The sequence below is a fragment of the Pterocles gutturalis genome, unplaced genomic scaffold, assembly GCF_000699245.1.
Source record: "Pterocles gutturalis isolate BGI_N339 unplaced genomic scaffold, ASM69924v1 scaffold34140, whole genome shotgun sequence".
Classification (NCBI taxonomy): Eukaryota; Metazoa; Chordata; class Aves; order Pterocliformes; family Pteroclidae; genus Pterocles; species Pterocles gutturalis.
In genome coordinates, this window is record NW_010144441.1 from 1,878 (window position 1) to 21,541 (window position 19,664).

The 19,664-nt window shown below is 42.5% G+C and overlaps 2 protein-coding genes across 2 annotated transcripts; one reads left to right on the plus strand and one right to left on the minus strand.

The window, feature by feature from the left end:
• The first annotated feature begins 2,733 nt into the window (after window positions 1-2,733).
• Window positions 2,734-10,849, plus strand: PLAT (plasminogen activator, tissue). Its single transcript, XM_010085104.1, has 13 exons — window positions 2,734-2,821; window positions 3,780-3,819; window positions 4,227-4,358; window positions 4,772-4,885; window positions 5,251-5,425; window positions 5,962-6,053; window positions 6,314-6,488; window positions 6,829-6,914; window positions 7,310-7,505; window positions 7,988-8,124; window positions 8,206-8,346; window positions 9,630-9,778; window positions 10,669-10,849. The coding sequence occupies exons 1-13, from the start codon at window positions 2,759-2,761 to the stop codon at window positions 10,825-10,827; spliced, it is 1,659 nt and encodes a 552-aa protein (XP_010083406.1). The 5' UTR covers window positions 2,734-2,758; the 3' UTR covers window positions 10,828-10,849.
• A 1,666-nt stretch (window positions 10,850-12,515) lies between these two features.
• AP3M2 (adaptor-related protein complex 3, mu 2 subunit) lies at window positions 12,516-19,660 on the minus strand (the record flags this gene model as incomplete). Its single annotated transcript, XM_010085106.1, has 8 exons — window positions 12,516-13,004; window positions 13,440-13,584; window positions 14,398-14,605; window positions 15,612-15,745; window positions 16,276-16,361; window positions 16,884-17,021; window positions 17,527-17,698; window positions 19,619-19,660. Coding segments are annotated over 8 exons (1,026 nt in total), but the record flags the coding sequence as incomplete, so codon positions are not given.
• Window positions 19,661-19,664: the final 4 nt, after the last annotated feature.

Genomic DNA, 19,664 nt, shown 5'->3' on the forward strand with positions numbered 1-19,664 from the left:
AAAGAGGAGGAGGGCGGGTCTTCTTCAGTTCTCCCTAAACATGCTTCTTTTCAAATGAGGCCAAAACCACAGGAAATATTGAGAATTATTCCCAAAATGAAGCCTGAGTTTGAAATATCTATTTCCTCTGATACCTTTGAAGACTACAGAATATTACTTCTTTGTTCTGGTTTGGTTTTTTAAATTCTTTTCCCCAAAAGCAGAGGTCTGTCCACTGTTGTATTTTACAGAGCAATAGTACGAGCCTGATACTCATCTGCGTAGTTTAGAAAAGGGATACAAAAGCACTTTCTGCAGAAGGCAGGAAAAGGCAGCAAGGATCTGCAGTTTCTTGCTTGAACTGTCCATCAGTAAGAAAGCTATTAGTGATATAGATTCAGAACCAAAGTATTCTGGAATAGACATACTAGGTTATTGGGAGGCATACGGGGGAGGAGAGCTACTTTTAATTTCTATTAATGACTTTTTGTTTGACCTTGATAAAATACATCCCTTTTCTAGGTCTTATTCCGTATCAGTAAGATAATACTTGCACTCGGACTGCTTAGAAAGGCTGTTACTAATAATAATATGCGGGATTTAAAGTATTCCTGCAATGCTTCAGCAAAGAGAGCTAAATTTAGAGTATCATGTATCCTTATGTCCTAATATACCTGAAAATGTAGAATCAAAATGTCAGAACATCACGTCTAGGCCTCTGGCTTCTTGCTAGAGTATTTTTGATTAGAGAGGAAGCAAAGGGTGAGAGCAGAAAGCACAAACTGTTTAGGAGAGCCCCACCAGGAAGCACACTGCTTGTAGGTTTCTGCTTGGAGTCTTGTAAACATGGTATTTTTCAAACAGCCATATGGTTTCAATTTGATAGGGCTTATCATTCAGAACATTCCAATTGATTGGCCCAAGTTGTACCTTTCCCGAAACTGAAAATAAACATCTGGCAACATCTGTTACCAGTTTTCCATGCATAGTGGGACAGCAGCCACGAGAGGATGGCCAGGCCTCCTCCATGGAGAGGGGGAATGGAACGGGGAGGGCTGCAGCATTATAAGATAACCTAGCTTGAACGGGGGCAGCAGAAATAAGTGGAAGAAAGGATGTGGCATCTGATGCAAGACAACTTTAGGGAGACTATCTGTCGCATTCTGCAGTATAAGCATGTGCTGTGTAAGACTAGGATCTGCTTGTAGAGCGGACTATATGCGATAAAATTTATTATAACCATAAACTTGATTAAACCACGCAGGTGCTTTCTAAACAGGGACTCCTCCTTTCATGTCAGTCCCCAAGACCACAATGCCTTTTTTTTTTTCCCCTTAAATTTAAAATATGTTTCCCCCTCTCCCCTGAAAACTAGACATAGTTTCCTGCTGGTTTCAGGCAGCTAGGACTTCCTCCAAGGTATTAGCTAGGCCAGCTTTGCCACTCTGCCCTCTCACAAAAAACAACAACAACAACAAAATCAGATTTCACCAGTGTTGCCTTAGTTTTGGGGCATCTGAGCAGGCACCTCAGAAATGAGGTCTCAACAGTTCTTTAGGGTGCTTCCCAGAGAGGAACTGTAACAAAGCAGCTCAACTGCTACTGTAGGAAGAAATACAAATGGATCACAGTACCCAAATGGCCTTGGCCCCATAGCTATCTATGGCCAAGTCAGAGCAGCAATTTCACCAGGTAAGAAATTAACCTCTGATGAGTGAAGAGAGAAGTAGATTTTCAAAGCAAATTAGATGAATGGAGACAGAAATCCAGATTCATCCTTAACCTCAGCCACACCAGCCGGCAATCTCCCACAGGAGGTCAATACAAGTTCTCTCCCAAGACTACTGCTGTAGGAGACAGACTGTGTAAATCAGTCTGGAGGAAGCATAAATTTTCTCTTCATGTTGGATGGAAGAGGGCTTTGTCTGAAGTGTAAAGCTGCTGAAGGGATTAGAGGGACTAAGGCATAGTTGTGACTGCGCAGAAGTGACACCCAGAAAGAAATGCTGCAACGAATACGTGAGAACACCACACCAAAAGCTAGCCTACCAGCCAGTTGCCATACCCTCCCTTCTTAGCAAAAGCTTATGACAATAGTAGAAACCAAAAGCTGAGCTGGAGAGAAGCTGTAGAAAAATTGAAAATCAAAGACACAGCCATACTGTCCCCACCTATCATCAATCAAAGTCTCTTGTCCGACACATCCTCCATACAGGAGAGAGGCGCTTACTCACATCTGTGCAGAAAATGCAAATCCTCTTAAACCACTATTATCAGAGACAGATTTTTGTGCCCCTGCAAGAGATCTCTTAGTTAGGCCTCAGTGACCTGAATCTCAATTAACACTTTCCAGTCAGCATTACACTCCTTCATTAGACAAGTCCATCTCACTAATAATGCACACAATACTGTTGGCTTCCAGCAACCTTGGGAAAAGGGAATTTACGTCTACCAGTGTTATTCCCCAGGAAATACTATGTGAGTTTCCTGTCGCTTTAGCTTGTTGGGTTTCTAAGTTTATCAAGTAAAAGCACATCTGGGTCCAGCCTGGCAACTTCCCCTGTCCAGGGATACCAGGACAGCTAGACCAGATGGCTGAGAACTGCAGAGTAGAAAGTGTGTTTTAATGTAAAAAGAATTTTCATAATTTAAAAACTTTATTGAAGCTTACAACCTTGAACTCCATTCACACTTTAAAATGCCTTGGTTCAACATCTTAAGTTTTCATTTGCCTCTATAGATAACTTGAGATTTGGAGGTGACGTGGAAAACACTCCAAATGGAGAGGAAACTCCTGTGCCTCCTTCTGCTGGTGGGAACAATCACGACTGCTCCAAGCCAGGTAAGAGGCTAATGCATCAAATAATGCTGTTGCCAGCCTCCTGCATTTTCAGCAGCACTGCCTTACCATCGACTCCAGCTGTCTGCATCAGACAGAAGGAGAATCTGGTTATGTCACCAGAAATCAGGGGAGAGAAAACCTTACAAAGTAGTCTATCTCTAAGGTGAGATTTCGAGTAATGTGTTATCTTGGCTGGTTTTCATTTCAGTAAACAAGTCTTCTCCAAATCTCCTTGGTGTATCTGTTCACTGTGACCTTTCACTGTTAGTAAGATCACCCTTTAATTTTATTTCTATTGCCATCATCTTCATCATTACTCTCACAACTGGACATTGATGGTTCCCATGTCCCCTCACTTTAAGCCTCACATTGCACAGCTCAAGTAAAATCCTACACAATTCTAAAATGTTTAGTCTCTTTCTCAAAAAATTGCTATCCCAGCCTTACTATTCCTTTTTTCTTGTGGCCTGATAAAGAAGCTTTCTAAATTGGTTTCTCCCTTAAAACTTTATCCAAAATATCTAACTGGCTGTAGGAGACCTTACGGGGAAACTGCACATAAATAAGCAAAAATAACTGCTTGTTCACATTTATGTCTTTGGAAATTATTTACTTGAACCTCCTTCAAATAGCAGAAAGCTAACAAGCTTTACTAAGCACTTGCAATGCCACAAGAGCACATAATCACTTCACACACAATGTGAGTACAGCACATCACTCCGATGACAAGCAATCACCTGGTAATCTGTGGCAAGTCAGTGATTTATAATTCTTAGGACCCATGCAGAGGTACTAAAGGCACTTTTCACTGTCCTGTCTGAGAAGAAGGGCAGACAATTGCTCAGAGCTCCCCTGATTTACAAGACCTCAAGAAGAGGATTGGCTGTTTGGAGGCACTTGTTCTCTCAGTTCTCTTAAGAGAGCAGTTACTCACAGAATTAACCTTCTTTGCTTGCAGGGCTTACACATGCTTTTCAAACGGGGAGCCAGATCAAGAGGTAAGCCAGGCAAACTACAACTGTGTTACCTGGAGCTTTATGAACACTGGAGGAGAAAGGTGATGATGCTGAGGGAACAGAGCCTGAAAGCTGTTTGTCATGGTTACCTGATTCAGAAGGCAAAATACCAGACCATTAATATCACCCACAACTCAAAGAACAAAGTTTTCCCCTTCCTTCTGCTCTGCTTCAAAGAAAAGGAGGCTGGTCCACAGTGGAACAGTGCATCCAGCAACACAGCAGTGAGAGATATTGAACAATTGTGGTCTGAGAAGGAAAAAGAGCAGCCCATTAGACAGATGCTTCCATCACAAATACTTCTGTCCTGGAAAGAGACGGGAGTTCTTTTGCTCAGCCAGGTCTTTTCTGTGAATCTCTAAAAGAGGATTTCCTTTCTCCAATTACAGCCGTTTGCACAGACAATTCATCTGGAGAAATTTACCAGCACAGGGGGACCTGGCTGAGGCTCTCAGGGAGCAGAATAGAATACTGTAGGTGCGACAGTGGTCAGAGTCACTGCCACACTGTGCCTGTCAGAGGTGAGTATGAAGAAGAAAAAAAGAAAGGAAATGGTGGAGGATGAGAGATTATCCATTTAATCATCCTAGAGAAGAACTTCACTGTCAGGAAAGGAGTCTCACACAGAAAATTTGGCTTGAAATAAAATAGGATAGAAATGAAAATCCTAATATATACAGACTCCAGGCAAGACTAAGCGGGTGTGGGCAAGGGGCTGAAGAAAGGCTCCTAACAGTGTATGTGGAGAGAATGGAGTAAAGGAAGAAAGCGAGCACTACACAAAAAGACTGTAAGCATGTGACAGTAACAGGTAGGCAGGGTAAAACAGAACAGGTGAAAGGAGACTGACAGGAGAAGAAAGATGGGTATACATTGCCAGCTTCTTACTTCTGTGAAATCTAATAATATTTCCTGGCTCTTGCTTATTCCACAGCCTGCACTAGAAATAAATGCTACAATGGGGGCCAATGTTCACAGGCATATTATTCCCCACAGCTCTTCATCTGCCAGTGCCACCAAGGTTTCTCTGGGAAGCAGTGTGAAATAGGTGAGTATACTGTGGCAATTACTGTGAACCATGCTACTGGTTTTAGCTGTGCAGTGCATAAGGATGAAGTACCCAGAAGCTGCTGCTGTATAGTAGGCTCTCTGTTAAGTTGCCTCTTTTTATTCTAAAGCTAATACTACAAAGAACTTTTAACAAGGACACCTGGGCTGTTCTCAGTGTCTCTTAATGAAACTCTAAATTTTGGATTTGAAGACCTTTGTGTATACTTACAGTCTGCTTGGCAAAGCATTTTCACTGACTTACTAGGCAAGACATCTAGGAGCCAAGTTTAAACACAGCAGATACTGGGGAAGTAGAGTTTGGGATGCTGTCCTTACAGTAATGTTTTCTTCCCTTTTGTTCAGATACTGAAGTTAAGTGCTACAAAGATGCTGGAGTAACATACAGGGGTACATGGAGCATGACAGAGAGCAGAACTGAATGTTTAAATTGGAATAGCAATGGCTTGATGGACCGTATGTACAGCGGCCGAAGAGAAGATGCTGCTGAGCTGGGATTGGGCAATCACAACTACTGCAGGTGAGAGGCTGGTAGCACACAGATCAGAGCCATGGGAATCAGCCCATTCTAAGAGCTTGGAACACAGTAACGGCTGGTTGCAAGTCTAGTACCAAGCAGAGAACACTGCACAGGTGCAAATGTGGCACAACCCATAAGGAGCAATTGCAGCTTCTGTAGACATATCTGAACTTCAGATCTGTCTAGACTGGATGCTTATGATAGACTACAAAACGCATACATGCCTCACCCCGTAGTCTTTCTCTTGTCCCTTTTCAGTGTCTAGAACTCCCTTTGTAAGCCAGTTCCCTACAGCTCCAGATCCTGCTCAAAACTCTAAAAATACAGTGCTTCCTGCACATGAACTGCACAAACAAGCTGTCTACTCCCTCACCTCTGTGTACGCAATTTTATAATTAAAGTAGGAATCCAAATGACTTCTGATGGTTTAGTCCATGTCTTCATTGCAGAGCAGGATTAAGTTATCGAACTAGATGGCAGACATGGGACTCATAACAATAGCTTTATAATGATGCGTAATATAATAACTCTTTCAGAAACCCAGATGAAGATTCCAGACCTTGGTGCTATATCTATAAAGGAGGAAAGTACACCTGGGAATACTGCAGTGTGCCCTCCTGTTCAAAAGGTACATGCAGGGGGACAGGGAATGGACTTCAGAGCTTCCATGATTCACTGCATATATAAAGGTTCTCTGTGGACTTGGATTATTTCTGTTGCCTGAAAAGTTGAGACTCGCATGTTAAATCATGTTTAAGCTTTTAATATTTATGACACCAAGAGACTGAAATAAGTATAGCTAATATAAAGATGCCTTGACAGAAATCACAGTTAGTAACAGCTGACGGGTTCACATCCATCAGTTAATGTGCAGCTTTCTTATTGAAGTTGGGAACATCAACTGCAGATCTGGAAGAGGCACAGATTACCGAGGCAGCCACAGTGTTACCAGTTCTGGAGCTACCTGTTTGAGATGGAATTCTCGAATCCTTGTCAACAAGTTATATACTGCTTGGAGAAGAGATGCATACCAGCTGGGCCTCGGTAGTCACAATTTCTGTCGGTATGTAGTCAGTTACAGAATTTAAAAAAAATCCCACCAAACTTTCTTGTGATACTCTTGAGGCAGGGCTCAAGTCTTTTATGTGGGTTATTAAAGCACAGGAAATACATTGCTGCTGGGAGTGAAGCCCACTGACAATAGTAATTTTATCCACCGGACCTATCTGTGCTTCTGTAACATCAGACTCCATAAATGCAAATCCCATGTGCCCCTAGAGCCCTCTGTATCTCTAGAAAAATCAAAAAGAGTACACTCAGGTCACAGTCTGCCACCTTTAGGTCTCCTCAAACTCCCTGCTGATCTGATAATACAAATAGCTCTTCTCTTTCTTGTGCTGCAGGAATCCTGACAATGACAGCAAGCCCTGGTGCCATGTACTGAAGGGAAATCGGCTTACATGGGAGTACTGCAATGTGCCTACTTGCTGTAAGGATCCTAGCACTCATGATTCTTCTCTTTCTTTGAGGCATTACTGTTCTGCATGTCATTTGTATTAAACTCAACCCTCTTACAGTAAAATAAGAGCTGGGGAAAAAAAAAAAAAAGCTTTTTGGAGGAGAAAGAGATTCTGTGGCTCTGCTCTCACAGAAGCACCTTTTTCTCTGCCAGAAGGGAAGACTGCAGAAATGGAGGACAGAAAAGGCAGGGTTTGCTTACCGTATTTTTCAAAGCAGAAGACAAGTTTCCTAGGAAACAGGAATGAGTCAGATACTAAACAGTTCATGTCAGGCTGCCTCAACACGCACTGACAACCAACAGGCTTTTAACCCAAAGCACAAGTGCATGAACAAAAAGCCTGTTTCTGCGTTTGTGATCCACAGCCACCTGTGGCTTGCGGCAGCACAGAGCACACCAGTACAGGATTAAAGGTGGCTTCTATGCAGACATCACAGCTCACCCATGGCAAGCTGCCATCTTTGTGAAGTATCGCCGAGCACACGGAGAGCACTTCCTCTGTGGAGGAATTCTGATCAGCTCCTGCTGGGTTTTGTCAGCTGCTCACTGTTTTGAGGAAGGGTAAGTTGAGGATTCAATACTGTCTGGGGGGAAAAAAATCTGGAAGGATCCAGTATAGCCTTACTGGAAGCGTAAAAGACTTGAAAAAAAGCTCTTTATCCCAGAAAGTCATTCTGCACTAAAGACTACAGAGTTAGTTTTGCTGAGCATTACAGACAGGCATTTATTGGGCAAAGTAGCAGCATGGCATTAAGGTACCACAGCAGAATATCAAATAGCTGAAGAACAAAGGTGTCAATAGAAACACAGAGCCGTCTGAAACTTGAGAACAGCAAGGGGCTGGCAGAGGAGCTTTGCCATGAGGGCTTTAAGCAATCAGCACAAAAACAAAGGCAAATAGGACCCCTGAGGTCAAACTGCCTGGTTAATGAAGTAGTAACAGTCCTACAATAAGAAAAGCAGAAGCTCCAACAGCACACATCCAAGGGAACAGTCCAATCCGGTTAATACAGGAAGAAAGTTAAGACTCTTTTCTTCTTCAGCTTTAGTACAAATCAGCTGAAGATTGTGCTGGGTAGGACTTCCCGAACGACTCCAGAGGAAAACGAGCAAAAGTTTCAAGTGAAGAGCTATGTTGTGCATCAAAGATTTGACTCAGAGAATTTCAACAATGATATTGGTAAGAATTTCTGACCTCGTGACTGGAAAGGTCACGGTTGGCTCAAGTTTGTGGTTAATGGAGATTTTTTTCCTTCTTCAGCTCTGTTACAGTTGAGCTCAGATGCAGAAGTCTGTGCTATTGAAACAGACACTGTCCGTGCTGCCTGCCTCCCAACACCAGAACTACAGCTGCCTGACTGGACGGAATGCGAGATCTCTGGTTATGGCAGAAATGAGGACTGTAAGTAGAAGACACTGTGTCCAAAGCTGGGTCCCCTCATAGAATTCAAGCCTTTAGCATCACTTAACGTGTGATCCCCTGAATTATTATATGGGTTCATATCAGCACTACAAAATCTATGCTAAGTGGGAGATACACAAAAACAAGTTTTGCTGCAAGTTATTTCCTTCATCTGAGTTCTGTCAGCTGCACGGGCTAGAAGAGTCTTCCTTGACACTCTCCAACAGTAGAAACACAAAAAACGGCACAATGTATAAGGTAGGAAAGACAGAGAGTTTGCAATCAGGGCTGCCACATTTCTGCTGTATTGAGTACATTTAGATTTTGTCATTCTGACAGAAATCCACTTGTCAAGATTTAATATACTATAAAGTTGCAGGTAGTTGCATTATTCTAAAAGATACATTGGCTGTGCCTGACCTATATTAAAAAACAAACAAACAAAAAACCCCAGCTCTTATTTTACTGGCACTTTCTACTAATTTATTTTTATTCTCTAACTTGTAAACTCTTTGAGACAGAGACTGTGAAGCATCCATCATAATAAGACCTAATAACCCAAAAACCCATAGGGTTTTTGGAACAGACTTGAAGATCTAACATTTAAGTGGGGCATAAGGTGTTTTTAAAGTGCCTTTAGAACTAGTCCTCAGCATTGCTTGCCCCAGGGAGTACAGGATAAACTCTTTGAGAGGGAAAGGATGCTGCAACTGTAATTCTGAACTAGACTGAAAAAAACAACAATCCTACAAACCTTCAGCTTTGTGCAACTGCAGCTATGCAGAAGAATAAAACCAACACCCAAAACAAACAAAAAAACCCCTTCCACTCCAACACAACAGAAGTGCACATTCCTATCCAGTTACTCAATATTGTGTATGACAAGGCATTGATTTTTGTTAGTGCAAGTCTAATACTAAAAAAACTGTTTCATACAGTTAGTGGTTTTCATAGGCAGTTCCTGCTACTTCATTTTGATAGATGTAACTGTGCAAAGATGATTATCCATCCAAGAAACCCAGCAGTCTTTCATTGGGGGCCCACAAAAACCTCTTTAGCATTTAAGCTTGCTAAAGAAGCAATATTATCTCTGAACTAGATTTAAGCTGTTCTCGCTAGCAAAGCGGAACGCTCAAGAATTAAAAAAGATCCTTTGGCAAGGAAATACTAGTTTAGTGACTCCCCCCCCAGCTACTTCTGTTTTCTCTCCCCTAAACTACAGAAACTGAACTGTAATTTTTTTTTAAAAAAGATACGTATTTATATTGTCATTTTTCTTCCAGTTTCTCCATTCTATTCAGAGCACCTGAAGGAAGGCCATGTCAGACTGTTTCCAGCCAGTCGTTGCACAACACAGCACCTAGACAACCGGACAGTTACTGACAATATGTTATGTGCAGGAGACACAAGGCACCTTGATGATGCCTGCAAGGTAAACCCAATTCTGTTCCTCTTTTCTTTTTAGGCCTGTCCTTAATAACCTGAGACAACCAAACAAAAAGTTTCAGAAAATAGTTTAAAGACGTAGCATTTGGCTACATGGAAGTTCTAGTAGACTTTTGTTGAACACAACAGAACTGCTGGCTCCTTTCTTTTTTCCTCCCCTGCCCCTTATGGCTGGGAAAGCGGGCCACACTTAACCAAGCAAACCAGAACAATATAGACTGAAAATCCCAAATATAGGAAATGCCAAAAAACTCAGGAGGAAACTCCACCTCAGCAGCATTTCCTCACATTTTCTCTTATGTGAGCCTGCAAAACACTCAGCAGGAGGTTCTGCTGTAAGAGGAAGGGGGTGCTACTCTACTGAGAAGTGGAGAAAAAAAATAAAGGCCACAAGATGGTGGAGAACAAGCAGCTGTAACATGAGGAAAAAGGAGAACACTCATTCAATCCACATCCTTTCAGTTTAAACAGCTCTTCAATAATTTTGCTTTACTGTTAATCGCAGCCAGTATAAAACACCTTTACAGCTTGAACAAGAGCATTCCTCTTTTTGTCCTTACCAACATCTCGGTGACATTTCATAAATGACCGCCATACAAAGTTAGATGCTTTAGTGTTTGTTAGATTTATTTTTTTTTTGTGTCTCTCCCCATGAGAGGAGCACTGAGGGAGTCTGGAACACAGAAGTGGCTTACGTGAAAGTGCTGTTAGTAAGAACTCTTGATTTGTAAGGGTACTATATAGGGTATTTCCATAGACACTAGTGCACCACTAAAGATGGGGGGAGAAAAAACAACACACACACAAAAGCAAAACACCAACAAAAAAACACCAAACAAAAAATGAGATTGTTACTAACCTGCTGCTTCTCTGTAGGGTGACTCGGGAGGGCCTCTGGTCTGTATGAAGGATGACCGTATGTATCTAATTGGAATCATCAGCTGGGGAATAGGCTGTGGCCGCAAAGACATACCTGGCGTTTATACAAACGTGAATCGTTATCTTGACTGGATTCAGGACAACATGAAACCCTGAGAAAGAAAGGTGAACTATCCACAGTCTTGTGGCCATGCCCTTGCAGCTTCCTTCTGGGTGCTTTAAAGATGCTGAGAGGGCTTTGTCGTTGTCCAGATGCTTATGACTTGTAGTACAGGAGGAAGACAAACTGCAATGTGTGGGAAGGGCACACTCTCAAATTACACTCCTTTCCTTATTACAGGTTATTGGAAGCTAACACTCCTTTTCCCCACATCCCCAAGCTTTCTCCTTGCATCAAATCACATGAGTACAATTAAAAATAAATTTTGGCCCGAGAGAATAAACCAAGAGAGAACATCATGCGTCCCATGAGCAGCTATGTTGTTTTGGGAATGGTTGTGAACTGAAGGCGAAGGGGACAGATTTAATTTCCTGAAAACTTCAGGAATCCAAATGGCATAAAGACATTCGTGTCTCCCTAAGGCACCCACTATTCACAATCCTCCTCAAATACCAACTGTATTTCTTGTGAAGCCCACACAAACCACTCTGAAATGACACCAATAACATGTAAAAATGAATTTTATTGATGCCCTTGCTGAAGATTATATTTGCACTGAACATGGTCAGTGCTAAGGCCACCTGCTGTGGCATTCACCAGTTGCACTGGAACTTGCAATTCCACAAGCAAGGTGCTGCTCATCCACTGCAAGTATCTATCACATGCAAAACAGAATGTATGTTACCCTTTGTTTAGGGTCACCTTGTCCTGCTCACAAGCATGAACTGTACATGTTGGGACTCCACAGCCACCTGACAGATGCTGTAGTCACATGTATGGCAGCTTAGGGACAAGGTCTGCTACCACAAACACATCAGCATCTAGTGGCCAAAGAGCACATTACAGACAATAAAGAACAGTGCAGATGCCTCTCATTTCATAATTACTTTGTACAAGAGAGATGCAGCACAGACCGGAATGGGCAGATGCAGCAACAGCTCCTGCAGAAGAGATGGTCCCAGTGAAAAATCCAGCGTAGGCTTGAATCCACCTGCAGAGCAGCTGATTGGTACAGGAACTGGAATGAGGTAGGACAGCCAGAAACACTACAAAGGTACCAGGACACAATTATCTCAAAGAAACAACATCAGTGAGCAGGAGAGAAGTATCACCTTTACTTATAATAGGCAGACAGAGACAAGAAAGAAGTTCCAACAAATTACTAGGATAGTGATTGTCTTAATTTAGCCACGGCTTCAGCCTCCATCAGAGTGCTATGTCTCCACAAAAATTTTCCTGCCTCCCTGTCTCTTCCCTGACTCCCCAAAGAAGCAAGGATAATCTCTACCTTCAAATACAGACAAAATAAGAAGAGAAGCAGAATTACATTCAGATGTCACCACCCATCAGTTACATCATCACATGTGCCACAGTCAGCTCTTCATAGGATACCATACTAAGATTTGGACGGGTTTTCAGTCTGTCTCCAGAGATTATAACCAAGATAGCTTATGAAATATCTAGAAAAAGCATCTACTTCTTCTCTTCCTCCCTCTGTGGCACCATCCCCAATCTCAGGCTTCTTAACTTCCCATCCTAGGTAGGACAATCTACCTTTCCACTTCTTTCCAGTCCCAGCTAGATGATCCCTCTGCTGCCAAGAACTATATAGCTCTCCATCCTAACACCCAGTGATGGAGAAAGGCAGATGCCAGACCATCACACTGGAGTTGAAGTTTGTGGGAATTCAACTTTGTATCATCTACAAAGGGATAAAAGACAACCAAAATATAAGGAAGAGGAGTTAGAAAAGGCAAAAAATCCCTAGAATTTCCTGTAAGACAGCAAAATGAAGGTGATACAAGCTTACATAGGTGACTCACTAATCCCAAGGGACCTGTACACCTCTCCCATCTGCCATTGTTGCAAATTCTTCAGACTCAGCTATGGATGAGATGGTTTCAGGTCAACCTTACTCTTTCCTGCTCCCCAGCACCCTAAGCACTGTCTCTCCTGCTCATGCTACTACAGGCAAGGGAGCAACCCTAAACAGATGGATGGGGTAAGAGGCTGCATCCAACAGCCAGGGACAGGAGAAACAGGAAGGTGCTCTTCCTCATTGTCAGGATCCTCTAGGTTCGGACTTGGAACTTGCCAGCCTTAGTCATGTATTTTATCCCCTTGAAGGGCTTGTACTTCTCCCCATACATGTCCAAGCGATTCACCTTCAGTCCTAAAGGCAAACAAACACAGCATAAGACTGACTGCTGCCACAAACAAAGCAGACAGGCGTTCAGGACAAAGGAACAGGAGATCATACTAAAGGTGCAGAAAGCATAGGGAAAGTTCTAGGAAGCACTGAACAGAATGGAGAAAAGCTGACAACTGCTAATGGTCGGAATCATTATTTACAAACACATCCATACCCTAAAAATCTTTACGGGTCTGTAAGCACAAAATGCAAGGAAATGTAGATAGGCTGTTTCACAGAGCATCAAAGAGAACAAATCCGTGTATCCGTAATCAAAGCACACAATTTTTTTAATTTGAAGAACATGTTTCAGATAGCATGTACTTCAGAAGGCCTGCAGAGCTACTTCAGCTACATGCAGAGTGAGCACTGGACACAGCAGAGAATATTCAGCCTCTTTACCTGACAGTCACTTACCAGATATAGCCAGCTGCTGAATTTTAAACTGCAGATTAATGGTGGGATTTTCATCTGGTTTTGATGTCCCAGCTTGCAGGCTCACACTCCCCTTCAGGCTTGGCAGCTTCTGGGGGTTTATTTTCCCCACATCCCATGACAGCAACTTCAAGGAACAGAAAATGCAGTAGTGAAACAGAAGTGCTGTGACACTCTCTAAAGAAAAGTCCCCTTCCAATTACAGCTTTTAATGTTTCGTTATGGAAAAGGTCTTTGTCTTCGTATCTTGCCTTTCCTATTGGACAGACACAGTACAGGCTTAAGGAGCAGTACCTCGGACCTTTGTTCTCCCTCTCTTTCCACGAGGTTCCCCAAAAGCCTACCATGAATGATATTTCCACTATTTGTTTTACAGGCCCCATTTCCTATCTGTAACTGTGACAAAAATAACACATAATTGCTTCCTTTCCAAGTGGCTGAAGCAGTGTTGCTGGAGGCTCTACTGTGGGTAAACCATCAAAGTTAAGTTTGCAATAAGAAAAAAAAAAAAAAGTGAACTCTGGGGGTGGAGGGCAAACAACAAAACCAGAACATGCCAAACCAAATCAAAACCCACTAACCAAGCCAAATCCTCAATGTCTGCAAAGGACCATGTCTAATGTGCAGTACTGGGCATGACAACTAGATACAGAGAAGTTTCTAAAGCATCCACCAGACCAACGCCCCATCATACAATACCAGTTCTTGGATTTTCTGTGCACACCAAGCAACCAGAACTACAATCCACTGAGCTATGTGTTGTGAGGATTAAGACAACTTCCAGTATGCAACTGTCCAGAAAAAGTTCTCACCACAAGAAAAGATACTGCCTTCAGAAAAGCAATGTTCAAGGAAATGTTCATGTAAGCACAAACAGCCCAACTTCATTTGCTGAAAGGCAAAAAGGATTAAAAAAGATGTCCAGTTTTTCTCCTCTCACCTTTGTGACTGGATCGAAGATGTGTGTTCCTTGAGAGGGTGTGAGGGTCATATTTAAGACACCTTTTGGCATCTGGCTAGTGACCATCACTCCCTCTACAGTCTTCCCCATAGTCTGCTTTGGCCCCACCGTGATCTCAAAACGTCCCAGTGAGCTGCTGTCACGGAAACTGATGTTGTGTTTAACGTAGACAGGAATTGCCACAAGACTAGAATAAAGACATGAACAGAAAGTCCTTGACAATTTCTCGCCTTCATCTTTGCATTTCCTGATACAGTTTTTGCCTTCTACACTGACAATATTGGAAAACAATCTCCTTAAAAGAGAAGAAAATCCTACACTCATTTGTCTAAGAGCAAAGTCAGAATCCTGTTCTCAGGTCTTAATTACACTTTTTTTAATTAAGCTTGCCATATCTTAGTTTTCTACCTCTCTACAGGACAGGTAACTACATCCAGTACAACAGGAGACTCGAGCAAAGGATGAGGGATGTTTTTGCATGGCACAACCAAGCTGGCAAGTAGTTCCGGGCAGTACAGCAGCACTTGAACTTTGTTTGTGCTTCTGTTTGAATTTCCCACTCCTTTCCACCTACTTGAGATAACTCTGACAGAGTCTAACAAAATCCTTTGGCATGTAGAGGACTCAGCGGTGCTGGCTGATGAGAAGCTCAACATGACCAGGCAATGTGTGCTTGCAGCCCAGAAAGCCAACTGTACCCTGAGCTCCATCAAAAGAAGCATGTCGAGGGAGGTGATCCTCCCCCTCTACTCTGCTCTCTGACACCCCACCCGGAGTACTGAAGCCAGCTCTGGGGCCTCCAGTGTAAGGACATGGACCTGTTGTAGCGAGTCCAGAGAAGAGCCACAAAGATGATCAGAGGGCTTTTCTATGAAGACAGGCTGAGAGAGCTTTTTATAAACATAAGAAATCAACAGCTTGATTACTCCATACTGCCTAATTCTTTCCTGCTCCAGCTTGTTCATCCGCTACTAGTCTTAGAAAATGCTGGCTGACCAAAAAGAAATTACAGCATCACTGCTCCAAACAAGGAGAAAGCAAGTGTTTTTAAGAAGGAAAAGTGCAAGTTACCATGCATGTCTACTTCATTTGGCACAATGTGCCACCTGATCTTCAAAAGCAATTCCTTTTTTTTTTTTCCTAGTCAGGAAGATCCAAATTTTGTAATTCACAGCACTACATTCATCACATACTTCTGAGCACTGACATGGTAGGAGAGCAACCGAAAATTTCCATCAGGTGGAATGAAGGAGAGTATTCTCTCTGACTCCCAGCGCTTAAAACGCACACATGGATGAAAGCTGACATCATCCAATAAGCGAGGGTTCTGAAATAAAAGAAAGTTACAAGGTTAGTTAAGACAGTACTACTTAAAATATCTCTTCTTCTTCTCAATCTCCTATCCATAAAGGGCCTACCATTTGATGCACTCTGCTTACTTAAAGCCATCTACATACAGACATGTTAAGCTGTTTGATGCTGTTACATCTGCGTGATGGCAGTACTCAAGAACCTCTATCCTATTCTAGAAAATTTAGTCATGTCAAATAATGACATTCATGAATACTCATAAAAAAGATGGCCCTTTAGGATACCTCCCTAAAGCACCACTGTATCTCAGAAACTTAGTCACAGCACACACTAACAATATTTTTAACAAAGAATCTGAAAATAAAACCTTTAGCCTCCAAGTTGCTGAATTTCACTATGATTTCCATTGTCAGTTCTTTCTCTTTTTCTTTGGTATGCCCAGGTTCTGATCTACTGCAATCCATCAGTGTGAATCTGAGATCCTAGTAGCAGGGCTGTGAAATCCTTTTCAAAGTACTTAAGCAAAGATACATCCTTGAGCTTTACCATAAAGGAGAGGGTAAGGTCTGGCATCCCAGTTAGCTTGACACAAGCATCAATCACCCCTTGGATTTCAGCAGTAATTGTGGAACCTGCACCAATAAAGTAAACACAGGAAAAAAATCCCTATGTGGAAAAACTATCAATGGGGAGGAAGGAAGTTTATTATCTTTATGAAATTTCATGGCTCATTATGTTGCCCACTCAACATTTTTCTCATTCCCAAAGACTTCTAGAGAAGATGCATACAAATAAGAACCACTGATACCAGCTATGTCCATTTTAACGGCCAGTGACAATAGCTCCCAACTCTAACACAACTAAGATGCACAAAAACTAAGAAGATAGTGCTATGCACAGTTTTCACTCACCTTCTATTTTCCGCATATAGAATTGCTTACCAGACCTCAGGAACCTCAGGATAAGTGAAAACCTTAGTGTCTCTCTACAATTTTTGACTGAACAGTACCTACAAGTTGGCAACATTCCAGAGTAAGAATAGGAATAGAGCTTCCCACACTTAGATGAGGGAACTCCCCTTTGAAAACCTAAATCTCTCTTCAGGCACTATCAGGACAAGTTACCCTCATCTTAGCCAGAAGCAACTTCCATACCCGATTTGTCAATGATTGCATCTATCTCCTCAATCACATCAAAATACGCCTCATTGTTGGTATATTTTACACCAGTACGTCTCCAAGGCACCACTGATAGCTGTCCAGTAGGAAGCTGGTCACCCACATTAGTGCTTCCTGGAAAAAGAAAGGCAATCAAAACAACCATAAAGTTAGAAATGCTCCAGAACAAGTCCTTGGCCTCATATAACTTAATTGTAATTAACCCCCAAGAACTTCTATCTCTTTGTAAGGGAGCAATTACTTTTCCAGTCTCACTGTTTGTATTCTACAATTTACATCTCTCTCACATCCAAGTCCAACAGGAGATTAAGAAGTGTAACTATAAAACAAAACAAAAAGACACCCCAACAAAAAACCCACACGAAAATAACTCATCCAGGAATCCATGTCATGGCTGTAACTAGAAATGTAATCTGTCTGTTTTGGTTAAAAAAAAAAAAAAAGTGCAGCTGGTGCTGGAAATGGAATGAACCTCAAAGCAAAGCACTAACACAGGACTCACTAAATACACCTATGCTAAGGTTTACAATGGTATGGGACAAACCCATGTCCTCATTTACTTATACAGGAATATTGCCACATGGCCTCCCCAGTTTATCTAATTTTTGTTTCCCTGTACCTGTGATGGTGTTGACAACTGTCCGCAGGATAGTGGGAGGTCTTATCAGTTCCTTAAGAATATTAGACTCTGTTGCCAATGGAAAACCATTGTCCAGCATCTCCTCCAGCACCTCATAAACCACCACAACATTGTCCTTGATCATCACCTCTGAACAGACACCAAAATAATCCTGTGCAAAAGAAATAATTACTCAACAATCTCTGAAAGAGAAACTTAAGTTATCACTCAGTTCAGTGTCCTCCCACACAGAAATAAATCAAGTCTCTTCCTAGAGGAGGTGAAACAACACTGAAACTCCACGTATTAGTACAAGCACATCAGACAGGCTGAGCACTCCAACAGACATGCACAACTCTGAGCACACCTCTGCCACTGTCCCAGCAAGCTGGCAAATCACTGCATCGTCATATACTCTAACTTCCTTTCTATATAACAAGATTCCCTTTGATAGCGAAGGGATTTTTTTAATTAGCACTTGGAAGTGGCTGAATTGCAACCTATTAAGCAGCAATATTAACTTACTTCCTGCGGCCACTACTGACTTGCATGTAGTGAAGCTAACCCATCACAGCTTCATAGAAGAACACTTCTGAAGTCTGTCTAACACACTGTGTTTTTCATTCTGATACCACTTGGGATGTACAGACTGCTTACACACCCTAACTGTATTAGACTAATAGCAGAAGTCCAGTATTCTGAAAAGCCTGAAAAATAATTCTATCCATGTAACAAAACCCTCCTTCCTCTTAATTAAAGAGGTGTATAAAGCAGAACCTTAGAACATGAATCATAAAAGATCCACAGACCAGTTTATTCCCCAGCTTGATTCCTCTACTGTTTCTTCAGCTCCTACTCCAAAACGATACTTATCAAAATTAAAGTTTGCAGTAAAAATATACCAAGTCAAACTGTAAATCTGTACCACAATGTAGGGATAGAAAACTAAGTGGAGATCTTTCAAGATTCAGCATATGCTATAGGAAGCAGTCCCAATAATTCAGCAATTTTTAAAACTGAACATTTAATTTAGTCAGTTTTATTCCATGGGGACTTCATGCACCTTTCTGGAGAGCAAGCGTGCGCACGCAAACACAAACCTGAGCTTCTAGTTACTTAGAGCAATTAAAGAGATCAGGCATTCTCCACAAAGCATGAGTATACATAAACTGACACTAGAGAATTCCTAGTCCTGCATAACAACACTATTTCTTTTTCAGGTTTTACCATACAGCCAAGCCAGTGAAGGCACACTCACGCCTCGTCCCCTCACAAAAAACAAGACCTAAGCCACTGACACAGTACATTCTTGGCCTGAACAGCCAACCGCTCCCTGAACTCAGTGAAACAGCTCAGCCTACACTCACATTCTGATCAGCACCTGGAAGCAAAAGCTCACATGATACTTGTTTGACCAAGCACCATTTCCTGTACTCTGGTAGGATGCTGGTCACAAGACATTTCAAATCCAGACTACACAATCCTGTTGTTAACAGGCAGAAGACAGACATCTTCACCGTTTCCCTGAACTGACCAGCAGTCGCATCAGCCTTAGCACAGAGGGAATACGGCTGCTCTGGGACAACTCCTGGGACTCACTTCTTTAGGACACAAATATACTTCCAAGAAATAGCACTAGATGTAAGCACATAGGTAGGTTGCCACTAATAGGTTGCACATCGCTATAGATCACAAAAACTCCTTGTGAGAACAAGGCCAGCTTCATCTTACTTCGCAGCTCCTACATGAGACAAGGCTGCAAAACAGAACTACAAATCCGGACTGGTACAGGGTCCTTCCTGTGAGCACAGGCTGGTATCGAGTCCACAGTCCCCTCAGGCAGCACATCCTTAGCCACTGCAAGCCCTCGAGACCGACTCTGGATCCTTGCAGGTGCAGGATGAGCGTCAGAGACAGGAAAAAGAGAAAACTGCCTGCTGCGAACTTGGAGGACTTCCTGTTCTCCCCGGTCCGTCCTCCTTCACCACACGGCGGTGGCGGGAGCTGCTCCCGCGCTCGTGTCCCTCGGCACACGCCAGCCCACACCTCCGCTCCGCGCCGCCAGCCCCCGCCTCAGCCGCGCAGTCCGCACCTGGAAGGTATCGACGACGCGGTGCAGGAACTCGATGACGAAGAGC

Coding starts and splice junctions, on each gene's coding strand:
- PLAT (XM_010085104.1), top strand. CDS start 2,759: ATGGAGAGGAAACTCCTGTGCCTCCTTCTGCTGGTGGGAACAATCACG. Junction 2,822..3,779: donor TCACGACTGCTCCAAGCCAG/GTAAGAGGCTAA, acceptor CTTTGCTTGCAG/GGCTTACACATGCTTTTCAA. Junction 6,489..6,828: donor GGTAGTCACAATTTCTGTCG/GTATGTAGTCAG, acceptor CTTGTGCTGCAG/GAATCCTGACAATGACAGCA.